Genomic DNA, 22,026 nt, shown 5'->3' on the forward strand with positions numbered 1-22,026 from the left:
TTCTCTAGTCCGAATGACATCCCAATGTCAGTGCTGTAGATCCTGGTGGTGTGGATCAGTGAGTCGATGTCTCGCTCACTCTTGGCATACAGCTTGATGTCATCCATGTAGAGGAGGTGACTGATGGTGGCCCCATTCTTGAGTCGGTATCCAACATATATATATATATATCTTTTCTTATCTAAAACTTCCTTTTAAACTGAAATAGTTTTTTAGTCTCAACCATTCACCAATTCCTTTTTAATAGCCTTTTAATTTGTCAATTTTTTAAGTAATCTGTCAATAAGCTACATTTATTTATTTATCCTTAACAAAGGAAGGGTTTTCATTTTACTTTGTGGCATAAAACTTGTGAGAAACAGATTTGTAACCTTTCTAACTTGGAGGCTATTAACAACCTTTTTAAAAAAAAATTCCTGATTTTTGTTGTTTGTTTGTTTGTTTGTTTTGTTCTGTTTTGGGGGGGTTTCATCTGAGTAACCCTAATATTCTGTTGTATTCTATCTACGTTTAAAACTGCATTATAATCAGGTAACATTTTAGTTTGTATTTATTAGAAATGCAGCAAATTCCGAGCTATAAGTTGTAATTTCACTGCATGTCTGCAGCTGACTTTCTTACTTGTGTAATTTCCCTGGAAATTTCAAAACATACATTCAGCATTTTTTTTTGTAAAAGACTGGCCAAGACTGCCTCGTTCTTCTTTTCTTTTCTTTTTTTTTCTCTCCTGTGTTTGTCCATGTTCCTTTTACTAAGAGTGAGGGAGTTAGAAAATCTCTGCATGGGGCAAAGCTGTTTAAAGACGATGAGTGATGGTGTGTCTCGAGCCCATCTTTAATTTAGATGGCTCATGCTTCTCTTGTGGAGAGGGAAAAAAGGAGATATTAGATCTAAGATTGATGATCGAGTAGGAAGTGTTCACAGTCAGTGTGGGGCAGACAGCTGATGTGTCACACAACAAAAAGACAGGGGATTTGAAGTTCATATGTCATGCCGTATCTATTGATTAGACTGAGTGATTCTCTTGTTTTATTCATAAATCACAGCTGATGTTGTCCTGCCTTGTGTTCTGTCGCTCTGAGTTGTTGCAACAGAAACTGTAGCTGAAATGAATATTTAGGAATTCTTCGTAGGAAGACCATGTCCGAGTAAAGCAGCAGGATAATCTAATGTCCCCTCAGGACCCTAAGGCAAAAATGACCCTTTGTTAATTAATTATCATAAGTAAACAGCCAACTACACTCACCTAATGCAATACATTACACTGAGAAAGCAAGTTAAACTCACTTTACAGCATGTAAATACTTATTCTGAATTTGTTCTGTATTTATTTGTTGCTAAATAAGACTTTTTCAATTAAGAGACAGAAATCTTTTTAAAATCCCTGTTTAAAAATCAAAATTCAATTTAAACAATTACATTTACTTTATTAGGTACACTTGTTCAATTGCTTGTTAAGACAAAAGGCTAATCAGCCAATTATATGACAGCAGCTCAGTTCCTTTAGGCATGTAGACATGGTGAAGACGACTTGCTGAAGTTCAAACCAGACATCAGAACAGGAAAGAAAGGAGATTTAAGGGATTTTGAACATTGTTGGAGCCAGACAGGCTGGTCTGAGTATTTCAGAAACTGCTGATCTACTGGGATTTTTACACACAACCATCTCTAGGGTTTAAAGAGAATGGTCCAAAAACGAACAAATATCTAGTGAAATGCATTTGTGTGGACAAAAAAAAATCCTTGTTAATGTCAGAGGAGACTGGGCAGACAGGTTTGATATGACAGAAAGGGAACAGTAGCTCAAATAACCATTCGTTACCAACTAAGATCTGCAGAATATCATCTCTGAACACACAGCTTGTCCAGCTTTGAAGCAGATGAGCTACATAAGCAAAAATACCACACCAGGTGTCACTCCTGTCAGCTAAGAACAGGAAACTGAGGCTACAATTCACACAGATTCACCATAATGTGACAATAAGAGATTGAGAAAATATTTCCTGGTCTGATGAGTTGGGATTCATTGAACTCCAGCGGTCTCCACAGTCACCAGATCTCAGTCCCATCGAGCACCTTTCGGTTGTTCATGAACAGGAGATTCACATCACTGAAGTACAGCCGACAACCCTGGAGCAACTGTGTGATACTGACATGTCAATATAGACCTAAATCTCTTAGGAATGTTTCCAACCCCTTGTTAAATCCACGACTGAAGGCAGAAGGGGGTCCAGCAAGGTGTGCCTAATAAAGGGGCTGGTGAATATGTCTTTTACTGATCCAAATATTTTGACCATGAATGCAAACTTGGGTCAACAATTTTGCTCACAAACACTATGGCAGCAGTTTACTGCATGTAGCAATAAGTGAATAACATTGTGTGCATTCCAATGTGTTTTTTAGGACAATAAAAAGCTCAAAAGGGCATAAATGCTGGCCATAACCACATCTTCTTACAAAAAATCACAACCCAATTGCATATAACCCATAACTATCCTTAGTAAATTAGATAATTAAAGAAACCTCTTCTGCTGCATCAAAGGCTACCAAACTGAGTGCTATACAGAACTTTGTAATAACAAGTAGTAAAGAGCTAAAATAGTCCAAAGCCTGCTCTTAACTCAGAAACTGGCCTCAAAGATCCACAAGTTTAATTGTTGCTTTTAAATTAAAATAATTTACCAAATAGTACACATACACTTGAGAGGGGGGTAGATGAGGACCTTTTATTATCTCTACCACTTTACAGCAATAGTATCCTTATAAATTAATAATTAATCAATAATTAAAGGCCTATGAGAGTTTTCTCAGAGTATCTACAACACAGGCCTAACAGTCCTATACTGAAACTTTTTACCAGTTTTGGTCTCAGTTTTGACTTTCATTTGAAGCTCTGTTTTCCTTTGTTAAGCTGTCACATCCTCACTTTCTTCCAATTATATTCTTATTCCCACAAAGGCTGCTTTTATTCTGTCTGTTAAAAAAAAAAAAAAAAAAGAGAGGAAATAATAACACCTAATAGTNAAAAAAAAAAAAAAAAAAAAATCTGGATGTGTCAGACTGAATCACTCCTGTAAAAGCCCACTGTAAAATGGGTCTGAATGGTTAAAAGTGTAATGGCCACTTAAAATAATTTTCATACGGCATAAAAGTTATCTGAGTGGCAGCTTGAGAGAGGGAGAGTTTGTGGTAACACAACCAAACTTTGTTTTTCTTTTATTCCTTGAATAACTGAACTATCCTTATATACTGTAGCTCTCTGACATTTTGAAATATATATAGGCAGCCCTTCAGTGAAGTAATTATATTCAACACGCCCCTGTGTGAACAAACCTGTGGGGAATAAACAGCCTGCGAGTCTTATTCTTTGTTGAACCGCTTTAGTGGGGTGATGTAATGTAATAAACTCCCTGACATTTTAAATTGTGTAAATGTCAAGATGATACCCAAGTTGACTTTGTGATTGTGCGTCTGTTTACACTTTAAGCTGAAGACGTTTTTGAATTTCCCACTTTAATCAATCGTTTGTCTCCTCGTGCTGAGAAACAGCCCAAAGCTTCGCGTTCGTGTGTACATGAACCCGTTCAGTCCTCATCACGCGCTCTTGTGCTGGGATCAGCTGTGACGGACAACAGTTGTTGCCCCACATTTGGCTCCTGTCATCACAATTCAACTTCCCCCGCCAAACTAATTTTACTCCCGCCGCCAGTGCTCTTCACCGTTACCATGGAAACAAAACTTGTGGTAGCTTTTGTTTAGTGAAAGTGAAGTAATTGATGCATTATATGCTAATCAAAAATAACAGTGTGGGTAGGACGGTGTGAGTTGGCATACCAAGCAGATGCAGATGAATGTGAGGCTCTGTGTGTGTGTGTGTGTGTGTGTTTCCTGGGCAGACCTTTTGGTGATGAATGCCAGGCGCGGCTACACGCTCGTAGAAACGTCTGCTTCCTGCTCAGCAGACCAGCAAAAATGCAGTCGATGGAATATTAAAATCATTATATCTGAGAAAGGGTGAAGAAAAAAAAAAAGCTTCAGAGGCAGGAAATGATGGCGTAGATTGATGAAAAGGGAGCATTTTGCCACTTCTCAGTTGGTCATCGCTGAATGTGTTGGCAAAATATGGTTCCTTATATAGGGATGATTAATTAATAGTGAGATCTTAGTAAGAGTTTACACCGGAAAACCCATCAAAGTTAAACATATCAGTTCAATGTGACAAATGTGATTGACGGCTCAAATGGTGAAATGGATGTTTCTTCCTTCGTGTTTTTGTTTCTCTCTTTTCTCCCATTCCCCAGAGGCGGGGTTTTAATGAGCATGGCTCCATATGAAGGGAAACACACTTCATGGCACAGTAGCAATGATTTGGGCTTCTCACAGTTGACGAAAATGGAGTAAAACTGAAGTGCAGTAAATTATTTAGTGCAGGGCCGTAGCAAAGATCTGACAACTTGCTCATTTAGAAAGATTAACAGATGTGCCAAATCACTCTGTTGTCAATCTTTTTCTCCACCGAGCCAAAGAAGCGTGAATAAATTGGGTTTCATATCTCCAGTGGGAGCTATTTTTTATGAGGGCTCTCTTTTCTCTTTCTTCTTGCTGCAGTACGTCTAAAAATACGTTTTTTAAAAAGGATACATTTGTTATCTGCGGCCACGAGAGCCATTATGTTGCACTTTTTTTTTTCCTCCTCCCTTATCTCACTCATTCAAATTCTGCTACTGCAGCAACTTCTGAGTCTGTAGGACTAACAAGAGGATATACATTTGGAGACGTTCTGTGCAGAAAAAAAAAAAAAAAAAAAAACAGACAGAGAATGTGGTCAAAGAATTTACAGAACAGACAACGTGTTGTTCATGGCTGAGACGTTCACAAAAAAGCTTTTAACTCCCCTTCTTACCTCTTTATTTTTTCCAACCTGTCCTTTTCCGGAGGAGCACTCAGAGCCAATTAAGATGTTTTCTACCAGACATTAATCTGCCACTGGTCACAGCCTTGCCTCGTGGCCACAGACCCATCGTCCGACAACAATAAGAGCTGCACTTCACCACCTATTACTCTGCGCCTCTTCTTTTTCAATCTCTCGCTTCATCTCGAGCCAGTGTTGAGACAGAGGGTTATGTGGTCGGAAAAGTTGTTGTCTTCTGTAGTGTTTCAACTGAGGAGGAAACAGATTACAACCAACTTTGATCTTGGTTAAAGGGGGTGATTGACCTTAAATGTGCTCTCTGTTTATTCTGCTTTAGGCAAATGCCAGGACCCACCTTCAGCTCGACAGAGTTCCAGGATGTGACCCTTTTAATATGCAAAGTTTGCAAAATGAAAATCAAGTTGCCCTGACAAGCGCCTCACATCAGATCATTCGACAGCGTGCGGAGCTGGAAGGAAGTTCAAAGTCCAGCTGCCAATCAAGCAACTGCAACTCTAAATTACTGGGGAATTCTGGAAGTGCCAAATAAAATACAAAAAAGCACAGCTTGATTTGTCTCAAAAGGTCTTTGTTTTTAGGAGCTGACAATAAAGGTTTCAGATTTATACTGCAGGCATTTGAGCCAAAGTAATTCATTCTGTCATTTTTAATACAAAGCTACAGTACACTTTAGCTTTACAAAAGAACAATGGTAAAAGCCTAACACTTATTGTTGTATTACAATATTTTTATTCATTTAATTATCACTGTTCTACATAGAGATGCTATATAAATAAAGAGTGGGTTACAAAAGCATTCACCCCCTTGTCTTCTTGGGGATGTCTAAACAAATTCTAAAAAAAAAGTATATAAAACTGAAAAGTGATGTGCGCATATGTATTCAATTCTTTTGCTTAGAAGTTCCAATTATTATCTCCAGAAGCCACATTATTTGTTAAATAAGATTCATCCATGGGCAATCTGTACTGACATCTCTGGGACAACAGCAGTCCAACAGCTCTACCCAATGAAGGGCTACCTCCAAGCAAGAGACAGCATGAAGACCAAGGAACTCGCCACACAAGTCAGAGTCAAAGTTGTGGCGACGTATAGATTAGGGTTGCTTTATAACGAAATATCACAAACCCTGAACATCCCACAGAGCACCAGTAAATCCATCATTAGGAAACGGAACCATTCACCAAAGTTCTCAGAGAGGCTATTAATCAGAGACACAACCAGGAGTCCAAAGATATCCCTGATGGAGCTGAAGCCCTTCTGCAGAGATGGGAGGATCTGCCCACAGGACCACTAAAAGCTGCAAATTCAGTAGACGGGCTTCCTGAAAGAGTGGCAGGGAAAAGCCAATGCTTCAGGAAAAATAGGAAGGACTATTTTGAATTTACTAACAGGCTTATTGGAGAATCTTCAAACATGTGGAAGGAGGCACTGTGGTCAGGTGAAACTGAAACTGAGCTTTCTGGGCATCAAGGATAAAACCATGTCTGACACAAACTTAACACCCCTCATCATGCTGAGAACAAATACGAAAATTATAGTTTAATGTCTGTTTTACGTTTTACTACATGACAGACATGAGCACTCCATCAGAATCCAACTGGTAAAAGGTTTCCTTGATTATGTGTGACAGATCATTTCGATTATCTACCTCTTGGAGGCGCTAAAAGAAACAATAGAGAATGATTTTTGATTGGAACAGTTTGTGCAAAATCTTTCTCGAGAAGTCAGGATCTTTAGTCAAACTTTAACCTGTGGAGATCAAAGAAATTCTGCACATTTCCACTGTGCTAACTGTTGTGATATTTAATTGATTTATCAATCAGACGACAGACACCATAACAAGTGTCAGGTTTCTATTGTTTGTAAAACTCTGCTCCCGAAAGTGGTGTGACAAACAGAGGAGCACTGTGATTTCTGCTGCAGCAGGACATGAATCATGATCACTTTATAATAACAAGAAGAGGCCCTCTTATTTATCAAATAAGATGTCACACACCTAAAATGCGCCGGGCTCCAATAAAACAGAGCAGGTAATTTAGCTCTGACATGGCCAACATTAAGGAATTATTCACCTCACTTGTTTGCTTCTCGAGGCTCGGGGGCTGTGGATGGGATTGGTGCAGATCGGTTCACAAAGACATGAGTCAAACCCTCGTATAAGTTTTAACTTAGTGAGCCATTCACCGTGGTTCTTTTGATGCGAAACGTCAAAGAGACACAGAGTGTCAAACAAAGCGTCTGATAGAAGGAGACATCCACTCAGTAAAGACAGGCTTTTCGCTCCGTTTGACACAAGCAGCAAATTGACTGGAAATTAAAGCTAATGAGCAATTACCCGACCAATTTACAGCTATTAATGTCTGCTTTCTTAATGCTTTCCAAATGAATCCCAATTTCTAGTTATTCAATTAATCTGAGTAAACATGACACTTGTCTTTCCTCCCTCGTCTTTCATTATGCTCACTGGGAGCAGATTGCACTTTGCTTTTCAGACGCGACTCCATGCGAGTACCTCCCACCTCCGAGCTCCTCCCTGAAGATCCGAATAAAATACAATCAGGTTCAACCATAATCAAAACACAGCAGCCACTATCGGAGGAGTTCATTTGTTAATTCATACAGGCTGCCTCTATTATGAGTCGGCAGCTCATATGTCTGCCGTATTAAAGCCAGTTACCCTTTCAAAAGAGCAGAGCTGCACTCAGCTTCAACCTGCAGCTTGTTTTGGATGTAGTCTCGTGTCCCCTTTGACTGCACATGAAAGACCAGCATGCAACAGTCATGACTGAACGGGATTTGTTCACAAAAAAAAAAAAAAAAAAAATATCTAAAAATATAATGAATTATTCACCCTCAAGCCTCTGGAGCCAGAACCTTTTAGTTCAGCAGCAGAAACACTTGTGCTGCTTTGATGACTGAATTTAGCAGATTATGAATGTCAAGGTTAATGGGAAGTTATTTTTGCTTTGTGTTTTATTTTTTGTTTTGTTTTGTTTTGTTTTTAACAAATTAAGGCTTACTGTGTGAATATTATTATTTGAAATTACAAGTTTATAGATTTGCAGTCCTTTTCCAACTGAGCAAGCAGAGCTTTTAAAGGGAGTTTCATGAGTTGTTAATATAAAGATGAACTATAACAGGAGAGAAATAATTACGTAAAAAATACATTTAAACAGAAGGGAATATAGACACTCACACTGTGCATTAAAAAGGTTCTGCATCACAGAAATAGGTAGTTTGAAAAGACTGCCACCCCCACCTGCAGCTTGCTGTCTGTAAAATCTGTTATGTGGACATAATTTATTGTAATATTTAGCAGATTTACTGTCATACTACTTTCTAACAGAGCCATAAAATAAGCCTAATAAAACCCTCAGGCAGCAGTGTCACTTCTCAAGGGATAGTTCAGATCTTTTGAAAGTGAGGTTCTGCAGGAAGGTTAGGAACAATTAATATCTTACATGTTGTTGGTAGCTCCCTGATTTAGAGAAGGTTTAAGCCTAACAGGACTGACGAGCTAACCAGACTAAACACAGCTGACTCTTAAGTGGACTGCTGCTGTCTAAAAGCAGCTCTAACCTTCAAAGTTTCCAGTTTCTTGTGAATATTATTTCATAAACCTTTACAACACTGCCAGTTTTGTCTTGCACAGTTATTTAGATGGAATTTGTTGGTTATTTGCAAGCACAAATAGCGGCAGCTGCAGCTAGCTGTAGCACTTTGTATTGTGTTGTAAGGTCATTTTAATTTCCTGATAGGGCACCAGTCCTATCAGGAAAACTATAATTAGTCTCAAAATTAATCATAAGCAGTAGGAAGTTTGAATAATGAATCATGTGAAAAATGAAATTTCACCTTAAAGCTCAAGGTAGATAATTAGAGTGACTGTGAATGATAAAACAGAATAAAAATTACCTTTAAACTTATTGCGAAGAATTAACTTGACTTGTGATTCGTCAAACACAGAATTATGTTTTAAGGCAAGAAAATGCCAGACCAAAAATAATTTGGCCTGACATGGGTTTGATAAACCATGTATGAATTTGAAATTGAACAAATTTGGTTATGTAGCAAAATTAAGAAATTAATTAGGAAGGAATTAGTAGGACCTATAGATCAGAAAGTAGGAGATTTAACACCCAGATTAAATTTTATTCAAGCCCACATAAAGTATTTTATTTAAAAATTGCCACAAATGTAAGAAAAATGGTGTTTCTCAAGTGAGATGCAGATGAAGAACCTTGGCAGGGATTCAAATCCCTCTGGGCTGAGAAACTCTAGGTGATCTCCCTGAAGAGCTGTGAACATCTACAGCTGCAGCTAGCTATAGCATTTCAAAAAGGATCTTTATATTACATAACCCTGTAATGCAAACTTGATGGCTGTGCACAAACCACTCTAGAAGTGTGCCTGCTCCGGCCATATTGACAAGTTAATAATAGTTTGTCCGAGCGAATCCAAGTTTTGACATTTTTAAACAACTTTGATTTTCAAAATTTCATAGCGGTTCGTTCAAACACAAACCTACACTTTGACATTGCTGTCAGTTTGGTTAATGATGGCAATTTGACAAGTATTTTGGCAGAAATATTGTGAAATTCTTGCCAGATGTGACCCCATGCTGTACTAGAAGTGCTACAGCTCACAGCGATGTACACTTGCAAAGAACCACAGAATTACCTGTAAATAACTGTGTAAGTGTTACCAGTGTAAAAGTCTAGAAAATAGAGTTCTCACAAATTGCTGTGAAACCTTAAAGACTAAAGTTTTGGGTCTAGGTGTGAGGATTCAGTATGTTCCAGTGTCCTCCTCCCCTTCCTGTTTTGCAGGGCGGCGCTGATCGAGCTGCTGGGTTGAACCGTTTGTCTTCATTGGACCGTTGAAGTCAGCTGGTGAAGTTCACGTTCAGCCATCAGATTCACTTCTCTGCTATTGCCGAGTTTGTTCAGTTTTACCTGTGCTCTTTGTAGATTTGTTTGATTGTCCTGCTAGGACTTCTAATCCTCCTAAATGGAGTAAGGAGAAGTCAGCTCAGCCTGTTTGTCCGTATGCCCTGCCTGCCTGACCGCCGCAAAACTCACCTGGACTCCTGGATCTTCGCCTCCCCCGGAAACCTGCAAGGGACAAATACAAAAGTTAGAAAGTTTATCTTCGCTCTACTCACCTGAGGACATATTTTAATGTTTGCTCTGTTGTCCTCTGCAGATATTGTAAAAAAAAAAAAAAAAAATCTACTTCCTGTCCTCTTCAGAATAAAACTGTTAAGCTTACTTGAGTTCCTGAGTGAGTTTTTGGTGTCATCTCTGCAGAACCCTGTTGTAAAGTGCACAAACATGACACTTGGTCAGATTTGGACTAGCCAGTAGCTCATCAGTCATGTAAGATTCTATTTCTCCTAGTTACATTTCTTCTAGTTCAAAGAGCTATCTACAACAGGTAAGATATTAAAAGCTCATAACTTTCGTCAGAAGCCCACTTCAAAATTGATCAAAATATCCCTTTAACAAACCTTGAATAAGGCAACAGAGAGCTGAAAACATTTGTTTCTCAGTAACAGTGCATCCAGTATGCTTTAAACCATTTGTCTCACCGGTTGTTGTTTTTTGTGGATCTTATTTCATCAGACTGTGCTGATAGTTTCCTTTCCTTTTGGGCTCAGAGTGTGGAGCAGTGACAGTCACAGAAATAGAAAAGGCACTGGAGAAGTCATAACAGCATAAAGCGAAATACAATCTGCAGCATTACCGAAGTTATTGTGCAAATTAGATTCAGCCCTCTGAAAAGAGAGCTACTCGTGCAACAGAGCTGACTGGTTTGTGTTCCTGCAGGTCCACCGCTCCCCCAGCTGATTATCCTGAAAGCTGAGACATGTCTGCACACTTGACTGAAGCGCGTGTGCTTTCACACCTGAACATTTACTGTCACTGAAATAAGCTGTCATAGTCCATGCTGCCAGGTAAAAAAAAAGTTTTAGGTGCTGTTACGCTCTGATTTCAAACTGAACACCAGCAGCACAAAGGAGTGACAATTTCCTTCCGGCGTTAATAAGAATCTATTTTCTATAACTAATAAAAAAATATATTGTAACACTGAGAATATATGTGTATGAAGCGAATTCTTATCAGGGACTTTTTTGGCTGTGTGATCCACACATCAAACTTCCAACAAATAAAACAAAATGTTTCTTCCAGAAGCCACCTTGTTTCTTTCTGTGGACCGATGCTGCTCCCTGGTGTCGGAAAAGAGAACAAGAGGAACGTACTTGCAAAAGTCTGGCCACTCCACAGTGAACGCCTCAGTGAAAGACGTTGGTTTGAAAAAGATTTGGTTTTTAATTATATTTGTACAGTTTCAAAATAACAAAAAAAAGACAGAACGATTTAACATCACCGTCTCTAACCCTGTCTGCACAATGTTCAGGGTCTAATTTAGTTAAAGGCTTTTAGTTATTTACATTCTGAGCATCATTTTGCACGAACCACTGATCTGAGATCTGTTTGCAGATTCAGGCTTGTGGTATAGTTTAAGTGGTTTGACTTAAACAACTTTTCAGGACATTTGACTTCTCTCTGACTCTCAGCAACCTTTTTCATGAGTCGTTTCACTGATTTTAATAAAACAAATCAGGAACAAATCATTGGTTCTGTCTTTCCAACTGATTAGCCTTCAGAGCCAAGCCTGTTCAGCATGGCTGCCACAACCAATGCATCTTAGAAAATACATAAAGTGTTTTAATTCAGTCCATTTTTTAGATACTGTGCCTAAATTTGTTGTGATTGTAGCTGAGAGTCATTCCTCACACGTACTCAAAGTAATACTTATTGCTTAAAACTTTAACATCAACTGTTGGGGTCAACCTTGTTTCTCTGTTAGTAAAATATCTCAAGAATCACTGGAAATATTTCAACGACACTTTATGGTAAATTGCTTGCACTTGTATAGCGCTTTATCTAGTCCAAGGTCCCCAAAGTGCTTCACACTACAATCATTCACCCATTCATTCACACATTCACACACTGATGGGGGTAAGCTACATTGTAGCCACAGCTGCCCTGGGGCGGGCTGACAGAAGTGAGGATGTAATCACTGAATTACTTTTATCTGTCTGTATAAGTCAAGATAAACATGAACCAACTCAAGAATGCATATAACTCAGTCAGCTTTACAGATACGTCGTTATGCACGACTTGTGCATAACGTTATTTTCAAGGTTTGACCAACTGTCTGGCCTTCTAAGCCTTTAATGAAATGTATGTTGTTGTTTTTTCACAGCTCAAACACTTATATGGGCTGTTCTGACCTGATCATATTATTTGGATGTCTGTGTTTCTGCAGGTTAACGGGCGCTTCCAACATCCCAGATCTTTCATGCAAATATTGAAAAACACCTATAGGGTGCAATCAATAAATTACTATTTAGAATCAAACTTACATTAAATATGAATGCTCACAACAACTTACATTTTCTAAGATCTCACTACAAGGGGATGTGAGTAAATATCAGAACAGCATAAAAAACACATGTAAAAACTTTTTTTTACTATTATTAGTTGTCATTTTATACTAAACAAAACAGGTTTTCCCACTTTAGAAGGAGCAATTTACACACTTGTTTGGGCATTTTTCTGATTTGTCACAAATTGTGGTGTTACGCCTCTGTTCCCACTTTTTGCAGACACACTCATTTATCACAGGACCTGCAGCCTGAAAGTCACAGTTTCCCTCTTTGAAAAATACCACTAGCTATACAGAGTGTGTCCGTCCTCGGTTTCTGCCACACCGAGCAATGAGGATGGAGACGTTACCTTGGAAACCAGCCACGGCAACAGAGGGAAATTTCCTAATAGAGGGCAGCAGTGATTGCTGACTGGAGAAAAGTGAAGGTCACAGGTGACGGCATCGCTGAAAGCCTGACAGAAACTCTCTGACTTGTGTTGCATCAGCTGCTAGTTGCTCACACACATTCTGTAACACATGCAACACAGTGTGACAGTGAAGGGGCAACGCATTTGGTTTTCAGACATATTTTAATTTGTTTTTACACGTTTTAGTTTAGCATTGCTCTTCGGTGTAGAAAAATATATTTTAGTGCATCGTAAAAGCTACAATTTATCCCAAAACAAGCAGTGCCACATTTATGACTGGGAAAGGAAATATTAGTTTCACTGAAAAGGTACTCTACTGTGGTGTATAAAATATATATACAGTATATATTTGTGTGTTAAAAAGATTTCCGCCTGATGTGACAATTGTTCCGGCCCTGAGGTAACGCTGAAAAGCGAGAGGAAACGTTGGCGGAGCTGCTGGAGATGTGGTCCACCCTGTAGGAGATGGAGTTATAAAAGACAAGGTTACTGTGACCACCTGTCTGTTCATGGAGCGCCTGAGAGGTGGTGCCGCAAGCATCCAGCCCACAGCACACACACGACAGCAAGGTCCTGAATCTGCTCGGCTCAGGGTCAGAACAATCAGCTTCAATAAGTCTGTGGCTGTCTGCAGGAAAAGAGACGAGGCTGATACAGCTGCTGCCCACGTCCATGGGAAGGCTACAAAGACTGCTTTGTCCTTCTTCACTGGTTTCCGCCGCCTTCCTCTCCCCCTTCATCTCCTTCAGCTGCAATTGCTGCTCCTCGTTCCCTTCCTCGGAGCTCAGATCTGACTCATCCAAGCTTACAGTGAGAAACCTGAGCACCACCAGGTTGAGGAAAGCTCCGATGACTGTCAGCCCGACCAAAATGTACGTGAAGCAGAAGGCCACGTAGGGCAGCCGCTCCTGGAGGGCATCGTTCTTCTTCAGGGCAACATAATCCCCAAAGCCGATGGTGGTGAGCGTGACGAAGCAGTAGTAACAGGCATTAAAGAAGGTCCAGTCCTCGAAGTGGGCAAAGGCCGCAGCACCGACGCACAAGGTGCTCACACAGGACAGAAGACCCACCAGAACCATGTTTCCCATAGATACCTCTGTCTTTCTGAAGCCAAGGCCATGCTTGGCTCTGCGCAGGAGGAAGCGGACAAAAGCGTTGATCCTCTCGCCCAGGCTTTGGAACATGACCAGCGTCAGAGGGATGCCCAGAACTGCATAAAACATACAGAAGGCCTTGCCAGCGTCAGTGCGTGGGACAGTGTGGCCATAACCTGCAAAATCACAGTAAGCTGCAGGTTAAACATGGACAAGAACAACTGGTTTATAGAGCTGAGATGTCTGCATTCAATTACAAGAGTCAAGGTTTATGGGGTTTTTTTTCCAAACACTTGTGTACTTCAGTCACTTCCTGATTTCTGATGTTTTATATCAGTCACTCCTAAATATAGCAGCCCTAAGCTAATACATTAATGTCCACAAGTTAAAGATTTTTTTAAAATACTACCAATTTGACAGGACAGGAGTCTGGCCAAATATTCTACTTATTTTGTTTAAGGTGTTATCAAACTAGGAATAAAAATTGAAAAAAAAGTTTTTGCTAGATGTTGACAGAGTAAAAATAATTGTAGAAAGTGATTACCAGGAGCTACAAGGTGTCTTATCTAATGGGCCACTACCAGTTTTACTGTTAACATTCAGTTTAGATGACTGATGTGATGAATCTTATACAGTGGAGCATGTAAAACGGACAAGAAATCTGCTTTATGAAGGGAAACGGACAATAGAGAAGACACGCAGAAATAAAAAAGCTGCGTCAGATCAAACACATTAACACTCTGCCTCTTAACCAATCAGTGAACTTGGAAAAGGATACAAAAAAAAATACAGAGGAGGTTTTTTTTCTGACTTTTCTTGTTTGACTTTGACAAACCTCGTCATGACAGCCTGAATGATTACATTAAATAAAACAGCAGATGATCGAGCTACAGACTGTTACAACTAACTAGGCCTAGGGAGATTTTAAATAAAATACCTCTAAACTGTGAAAGATTTCCTTGCAGTTTAATTCTAAAATATTGTGAGCATATTCACTGTTTATTTCCACCAAGTTAGGTTTTAATAATACTAGAAATGTGGCCTGAAAGTCTTATTTTGGCTGCTTATAAGATTAAAGTTCCACTATAGCAGATGTGTTGATGTCACCAACAGATCAGCTTACTTACTGTAAAGTAAAAAAGTTCACCAGTTGTAAAAAGATAGAGACTCATCATATGACAGGTTTTTTTAGAGACGTAATGATCCTACAGTGTGTTAAAGCTAATTCTTTTCAGCTACCTGCAGTATCACAAGTTTATTTCACTGGTGTTCTTCTAAATATCCAATTTTTTATGGAGTACAGTCTAAGCTTTTAGTGTTAACACTGTGATAATCTCACCATGAATGACTTTCCAAGCATGAAACGAAAAAAACATTAACCCAAAAAAAAAAAAAAAAAATTGCTGAGGTCGACCATCTGGCAGCTGAAAAATGTTAGTTACAGAAAGAGCTAAACAAAAGATAAATAGCTGACAGAAACAAACATTTTATTTTAGTTTGGCCCTGGAAGGGAAAATGGGCAACAATTCTGAAAAAAAAAGGTTGCATACATACAGTTTAATTTTCTGCATAAAATGATCAAACTTTATTTAAACTTTACCTTCTGAACATAAACACCCTGCGAGTGTTTCCACCTACTTTATGTACAGTTAGTAAAATACTTAGAGCAAATATCTCACCCTGAATCACAGAGGTTTAAGTTAAGTGATATTTAACACTATGACACATTTTTAACTCATTTGTTGTTGGCAGTTGTATAAATGCTGTTGGATCCATTTTCATCCAGACATTTGCTGCTGCAGTTATGCTGTTTTTTGTGTGTCCACAAATCAAACTACATTTTTATTACTTAAGCTAAAAACTAATTTAGTTTCGCTGCTCACTCTCTTCACTTGGCTTTACCCTCGGTGATGGTCTCGCCTCGAATAAAGTGTGTAGTTCTGTGCAATAAACCTTTTGCTCTCGTCAAACTTCTCTGCTACACACGAAAGACCCAAATACGTCCAATCTGTTTTAACAAACTGGATAAAGACCAAGTTCTGGAAGCTTAATTCATAATTCTGTTTACATCAAATAGCCTAATATTCCCTTACACCCTTTATTTAGGTGAAGAAGTAATGCCACACGGCCCATGGGTTGCTTGTGTGAAGGTCAGGATCAGTTTACAGTATCTGATAAATACATACTACATTAGTCACTTATTCAGTTTCTGAGATTTTAAATGTTGCCAGAGTTTCTTAATTCAAGAATTACAACAAGCATATATGTAATAGCTGTTTTAACAAATAACTGATCATCCTTCATCATTTTAGTTGAAATTGTGGGGCAGATGGTTTAACTGAAACAGGTTTTTCAACTACTTTGGCCTTTACAGGTGAAAACCCTTTAGGAAATTTCTAACTACAGTTATCAGAAAAATGAAAAGAAGTCATTTCAGGATGTTCTCAGATGAGAACATTCTGTGCTCTTACATCCACCTTTCAAAATCTGATCGGAATAGGTGTGGAACAGCGTTATTAAAAGTCAGAGTGAAGTAATACGTTATGGAATGTCTTTTCCCTCTCAGTCTTAAAGTGTAAGACAGCTTCTCTTGCAAAGAAGCTTCTGCTCTCTCTGAGTTTCATTGCCAGGCCTACAACAGTATGAAGATTACAGTATGTTGTGCTTACCAATGGTGGTGATGACAGTGATGGCAAAATAGAAAGACCCGGTGAACTTCCACTGCCTGCCGCCCCGGTGCTGCTCAGACTGCAGGATGACTCTCTCCATCTGTCTGTAGTCCTCCTCCACAAAGCCGTACTTTGTCTTCAGCTCGTTCAGCTGCTGCTCCAACACTTTCTTCCTGGAGCTCTCGCCCTCTGTCTCCAGGGCGTCAAACACAGCGGCTCCGATGAGCAGGTAGAAAACAACAGAGAGGACGAGGGACAGAGTCCTGATGTTCCGAGCCTTCATCCTTTATCTCCGGGGGAGTGCAGGAGTGCAGCGAGGAGGCACGGGGACAGGGGGGAGCAGAGGGGGAGGGAGGAGGCTGTATTCATCAGTAAAACCTGAATGTGTCTGTGCACCTTTGGCTCGCTGGTGCAGACGGAAGGTGTTGCTATTGGGACTCAACGGGTAAAAAGTTCCATGTTCATGAAAACTCCTGAATGGAGCTGGAAGTACTTTGACCTTTTATTATTGAATGTTTGCTAAGCCTGTGTAAAGATGTTTACACCACGTAAACGGCTCTCTGGCTCTGTTTTATAGTCGCTGACACACGTTTTGTGATCCTGTCCTCAGCTTTTGGGATGTTTTGGCCAGTTCAAGGTGGAAAGGTTATGAACAAGTACTATCTCACCTGTTGTAGATAGTTCTTTGAACAGCTTCAGTTTGAAGAAATAAGAGTTTACTTTCAACAAGACTGACAAAGTGGACTGCTGCCGTCTTAAAGCAACTTCAGTCTCAAAGATTTCACAGCAATTCATGCAAAAGCTGTTTTATAAACTTTTGGCCAACTAATAATTTTAAATTTTATTGTTATTTTTGCAGAAATATTATTCTAATCCTGCTGGAACTGACCCCAGACTGCATTCAAAGTGTCATTTCTCACTGCTGCCTCTATTGGCACTTGCCAATAACAGAATTCTATGTAAATAATTGTAAATGTAAAGGTATATAGCAGAGTTAGGGTCTGTGAAAAAGTGTTCAGGTGAACCTCTTTTAAGTTTTGCAGATTGGACAGTTTGGACTTGACCATGTTCAGACCAGCCATCAGACACAGACTCTATTTCACCAAACTGAGGCCATTCATTACTACAAGTTATTATTACTACAAGTCTTGCCATGAAAAAGCTGTAGGAGTTTGTTTGTTAATAGCAACATTTCTATAAGAGTAAAAGTTCTATAAGTAGTAAAAGCAACGAAATACAATAAAAAGTCAATGAAAATGACCTTTCTGAGGGATATAAAAGCTGTCATGACATTTGGCAAGTTTTAATTAAAAAAAAAAAAAGTGTTTTGCAGTTGTGTTTATGAAAGGTGAAGCTCAAACAGTACATAGCTGTTGAGATTACAGAAATATTACTGTAAAACCAGCTAAAATCATTTACACTCTAAGATACCTTCATAAGTTACCTAAGATATGTTGTAATTGATTAATTGTTTATTCTAATTACTGTTAATTACCTGATTGTGCTTCGGTTAATGCACTTAACGCTGTGGTTTGTTTGTTGTTTGTTTTAATCATTTAAGAGAACAGTTTTAGAGAGTAAAGGAAAGGCATTCACTTTGTTGGTTCAAAGTCTTGATGAACAAAGGCAATGAATGCAAGAAACCCAGTAAATAAAACATACTGAGTCTGAAGAACATCACATTAAACCAATTTAGAACCACAAACCATGAAGCCACTGAATTATCAAAACAATTGAGAGGATATCAAGAAACGCTGTACATATAAAAAAGGTAGGCTATGATTCATATATATCTATATATATATATAGATATATAAATATATATATTTAGGAGATAGACACCAGCTTCCCGCAACACAAAAAGTAAAATGGATGGATGGATGGATGGATGGATGGATGGATGGATGGATGGATGGATGGATGGATGGATGGATGGATGGATGGATGGATGGATGGATGTCCTTAACAGTTGTCTCAAAATCTTCTAATTAATTTTCAGTTGGTCCAACTTTTTAAAAGAAAATTATATTTGCATTATGCACAATATTTTCAAAACTATTCACGTTTTATTTGTAACAATCCTTATTTTAAAAGTTACTGTTTAAGTAATAGTTCAAGAATTTCTTTGCTGAAATGCAGTGAAATAAAAACGTGATAATGCAAAAATGAAAATACTTGATACTTCGATTTTGTACTTAAAAATAGTATTAGTTGCTTTTGACTGTAGTTGTCACTTTCGTTTTGACAAAATTATTATTTCATTTCATTTTACATTCAAGGTTTTCTTCCTAATGAACTTTTACATTTTTACCAGCTGATCTGGATGGAAAATGTTAAAATAACACTTCTAAAGAGGTTGGATTCCTCGGCTCCAGTCAGACAGATTGTGTACAGATGGAGCAAAATCAACAGCCGTGTAACCCTCCTGGGGGGAGGGTCACCCATCAAAAATCTCCCCAAGAATCAGCAGTAAAACACTCTACGTTCCACGCCATCCACTGAGTTTGTAGTAGGTGCCACAAAAACAACGCCATTACTCTCAAAACGTTCAACATAAATGAATAAAATGCTTAGTTTGAGAATTCAGGCTTTTGAAATAAAACAGATACCACAATGTTTGATCATCTTCTTGATTAAACAAAAATCCAAAAACGATATTTCTCTTTTACATTTACAGGTTCGGCTTATATGTGAAATTGTGTGGAAAAAAAAGAAGAAAAAAATGTTTTGGAAATATTTGCCCCGAAGTGCAGAAAACTGTAAAGTCTACAGAACAAGCAGCTGTTAATCACGGCGCCTGCTTTGAGAGCTCTTGGATACACAAGTGTCAGAGTGTCTGCATGCGTTTTATCTATGGCTGCCACACAGAAGAACAGCTGGAACAGCTGGCCTCTTGGCACTATTAGTCTGCGGATAGTTTCACCCTGTGAAGCTGCCATGCGGGGAGTGTTCACACCAAGTGTTACACTCAGTGTTGAAGCTTAAGTAGGTGGCAGCGTTGACCTTTATCAAGCACAGGAGATAGTCGCAGGGTGATTCTACGCCATGCCGATGTCATTATCCAAATCCAATACACGCCATGTGGGAGAGGCAGCAGAGACGTGAGGATATCAGAGGCCAGCGCATGGGGCCTCGTTCGCAGAGCCTCACTGAGCTTCCAAGTGGCATCTGTTGGGTTTTTGCTCGGTGTCGAGGTAATTAGCTCCATGGCAGTGCAATGGGACAATAAGCTGACTGCTGTAGCTCCGAGCTGCAACGTACTTCACTTTCATTTCCAATAAGAAGGACCTATCTGCTTTAGGATGGCAATCCAATCTGTGGAAACTATTCATGCACTAAAGCAGGCCATAAAGAGCCAGAGATCTGTCAGCTAAAATACACATTTATGGCCTTCGCTCCCCTCACAACATATGGCTTTTTCTGTTTTTTGTTTTTTTTAATCAGCCAAAGACTGTATAAGACCTTAACCTGTCTTAGTGCAAACAAGTTAGAAATATATAGTGTTTACCTTCAAAGCAAGGCAGGAATTTTCTCCTCTGGCACTAAATCTAACAGTTTGTTTTACTTTAAATAAGTATTTTTTTTTCCTGAGATTTAGATTTCTCTGTCAAGATAGGCAGCTACACAACTGCTTCTGGGATATCTCATAAAATAAATATAAATTGTAATAATTTAAAACATAAACAGCTTGATCTGAGAGTATTTGATCACTAAGTCAAAAAAAAAAACAGGCATTACGTTTCGGGGCATATTTCACTCAAACAGTGCAATAATTCAAATGTGCTGAATTGTTTTTGTGGCATTAGATGATTCTGTAGCTGATTCCAAGCAAAGATTGTCTTTCACAATGAGAACTTTCTAGATACTAAATACAGCAAAATGATTTAGGAGTCATTCTTTTGGTATAATTTCAATCCTACAGATATAATATATTGAGGAATTTTCTACAGTCCCAATCGGCTCATTGATTGTTTTTAATGGTGCAGAAGGATCTGTGACTTCTTTATTAAGGCCACTGGAGTTTACCATCTCTACCTATCCCTAAAGTAATGATGCTGCTGTATCTGATGTGCTCATCTCATATCTCTGCTCCACGGGACACATCATACATCCTTTTATCTTCCACAGGAAGACATTAAGAACAGGATGTCCACCGACTGGAGTTGAGAAGCTCATCTGTCCAAGTGCAAATGAGGCGGGGAGACATACTGTAAACACGATGCCATCTTTAAACTGATAACAGACAGTGACGCCACGCTAGATAAGAACAGTTATGAAAATCATAAACTACTTGGACACAATGTGTTACGTCCTAAAAAAAAGAAGCTCTGCTTTGAAATAAGTTATATGGCTTTAATGTCATGTAGGTTTATGTTTGTCTGCTTTGCTTGTTAAGCATTTGTGTTTGAAATGTGCTTTAGAAATAAAGTGGGGAGAGAAAATGCTTTTTCCTGCCAACCTTTCGAGTAAAGTTAAACGTGTTTGAACTTGAACAATTAAAATGAGTTTGATAATCCTGCACTAAATGATATATACCTATAGAATAATGTAAACAGGACTGTCAGAGTTGCAATGAGTTTATAGGTGGGTGAATGATCTGATCATTTTACTGTTAATTGCAGTAGTCCACATTATTAGCAGAAATAAAGGGTCCCAAAACCAAATTTTGCTTATGGCTTTCCAGACAGTTGTTTTTAAAAAAGGTTCAATTCTCGAGGCTTCAAATGCTCAGCAGCTCCACCTGTTCATCGAAGTCAAATAATGAAAAATATGAGTTTACAGTCAAAAATCTTACAATTATACAATGTTTAAATTGTTTTAAATAGGTTTCTATGGTACTGGAACAACACAACTATAGTTTTTTATTTTTATTTTCTAGTTGGTAGGAATGTAGATGTCCATCTCTAAGAATGGACACACATATTATATATATATATATATATATATATATATATATATATATATATATATATATATATATATATATAATATGTGTGTGTCTGTGCATGTGTGCCTTGTTGACATGAAATTTAAGATGCTGAGAGAATATACAAGGTTAAGACAAATACAAAAGGGTTTTTGGACTTCATATTTCTTTCTGAACTGCAGACAAACCTCAGACCTGTAATTGTTTGACTCATTTCTGTTCTGTTGTACCTTACCAGTGGCATCAGCTGTTTGCTTTGTGTTGCTTCGGTTTGTTTTATTTATTGAATTATTCATTTAATTTTGAGTTTTGTTTTTCAAGTGTTTATAAGAAAACTTAACAAGAGGGTGGAAAAAAGTCAAAGGTCAAGAGCTTTTTTCCAGCTTCTTAAACCTTTCTTTCTTTCTCTCTCCCTCCGACTTGTTTCTGATGGACTCCAGCCTGTCTGGGATTAAATTCAGTGGGGTGCAAATCTGCATGTGAACCGGAGTCAGATCTGCACCTGGAGCGAGGCTTCAGACGTCATCGGTCACGTGAT

At 38.6% G+C, this 22,026-nt stretch overlaps 1 protein-coding gene across 1 annotated transcript; it reads right to left on the reverse strand.

Moving 5' to 3' along the window:
- Positions 1 to 13,004: 13,004 nt before the first annotated feature.
- Positions 13,005 to 16,844, reverse strand: LOC108247240 (potassium channel subfamily K member 15-like). Its single transcript, XM_037975447.1, has 3 exons — positions 16,562 to 16,844; positions 13,508 to 14,068; positions 13,005 to 13,426 (listed from the first exon to the last, which is right to left on the reverse strand). The coding sequence occupies exons 1-3, from the start codon at positions 16,842 to 16,844 to the stop codon at positions 13,155 to 13,157; spliced, it is 1,116 nt and encodes a 371-aa protein (XP_037831375.1). The 3' UTR covers positions 13,005 to 13,154.
- Between the last annotated feature and the right edge of the window lie 5,182 nt (positions 16,845 to 22,026).

The sequence above is a fragment of the Kryptolebias marmoratus genome, linkage group LG4 (assembly GCF_001649575.2).
Source record: "Kryptolebias marmoratus isolate JLee-2015 linkage group LG4, ASM164957v2, whole genome shotgun sequence".
Taxonomy (NCBI): Eukaryota; Metazoa; Chordata; class Actinopteri; order Cyprinodontiformes; family Rivulidae; genus Kryptolebias; species Kryptolebias marmoratus.

Coding starts and splice junctions, on each gene's coding strand:
- LOC108247240 (XM_037975447.1), bottom strand. CDS start 16,844: ATGAAGGCTCGGAACATCAGGACTCTGTCCCTCGTCCTCTCTGTTGTT. Junction 14,069..16,561: donor CACTGTCATCACCACCATTG/GTAAGCACAACA, acceptor GTGATTTTGCAG/GTTATGGCCACACTGTCCCA. Junction 13,427..13,507: donor GAGGAAGGCGGCGGAAACCA/GTGAAGAAGGAC, acceptor CTTTTCCTGCAG/ACAGCCACAGACTTATTGAA.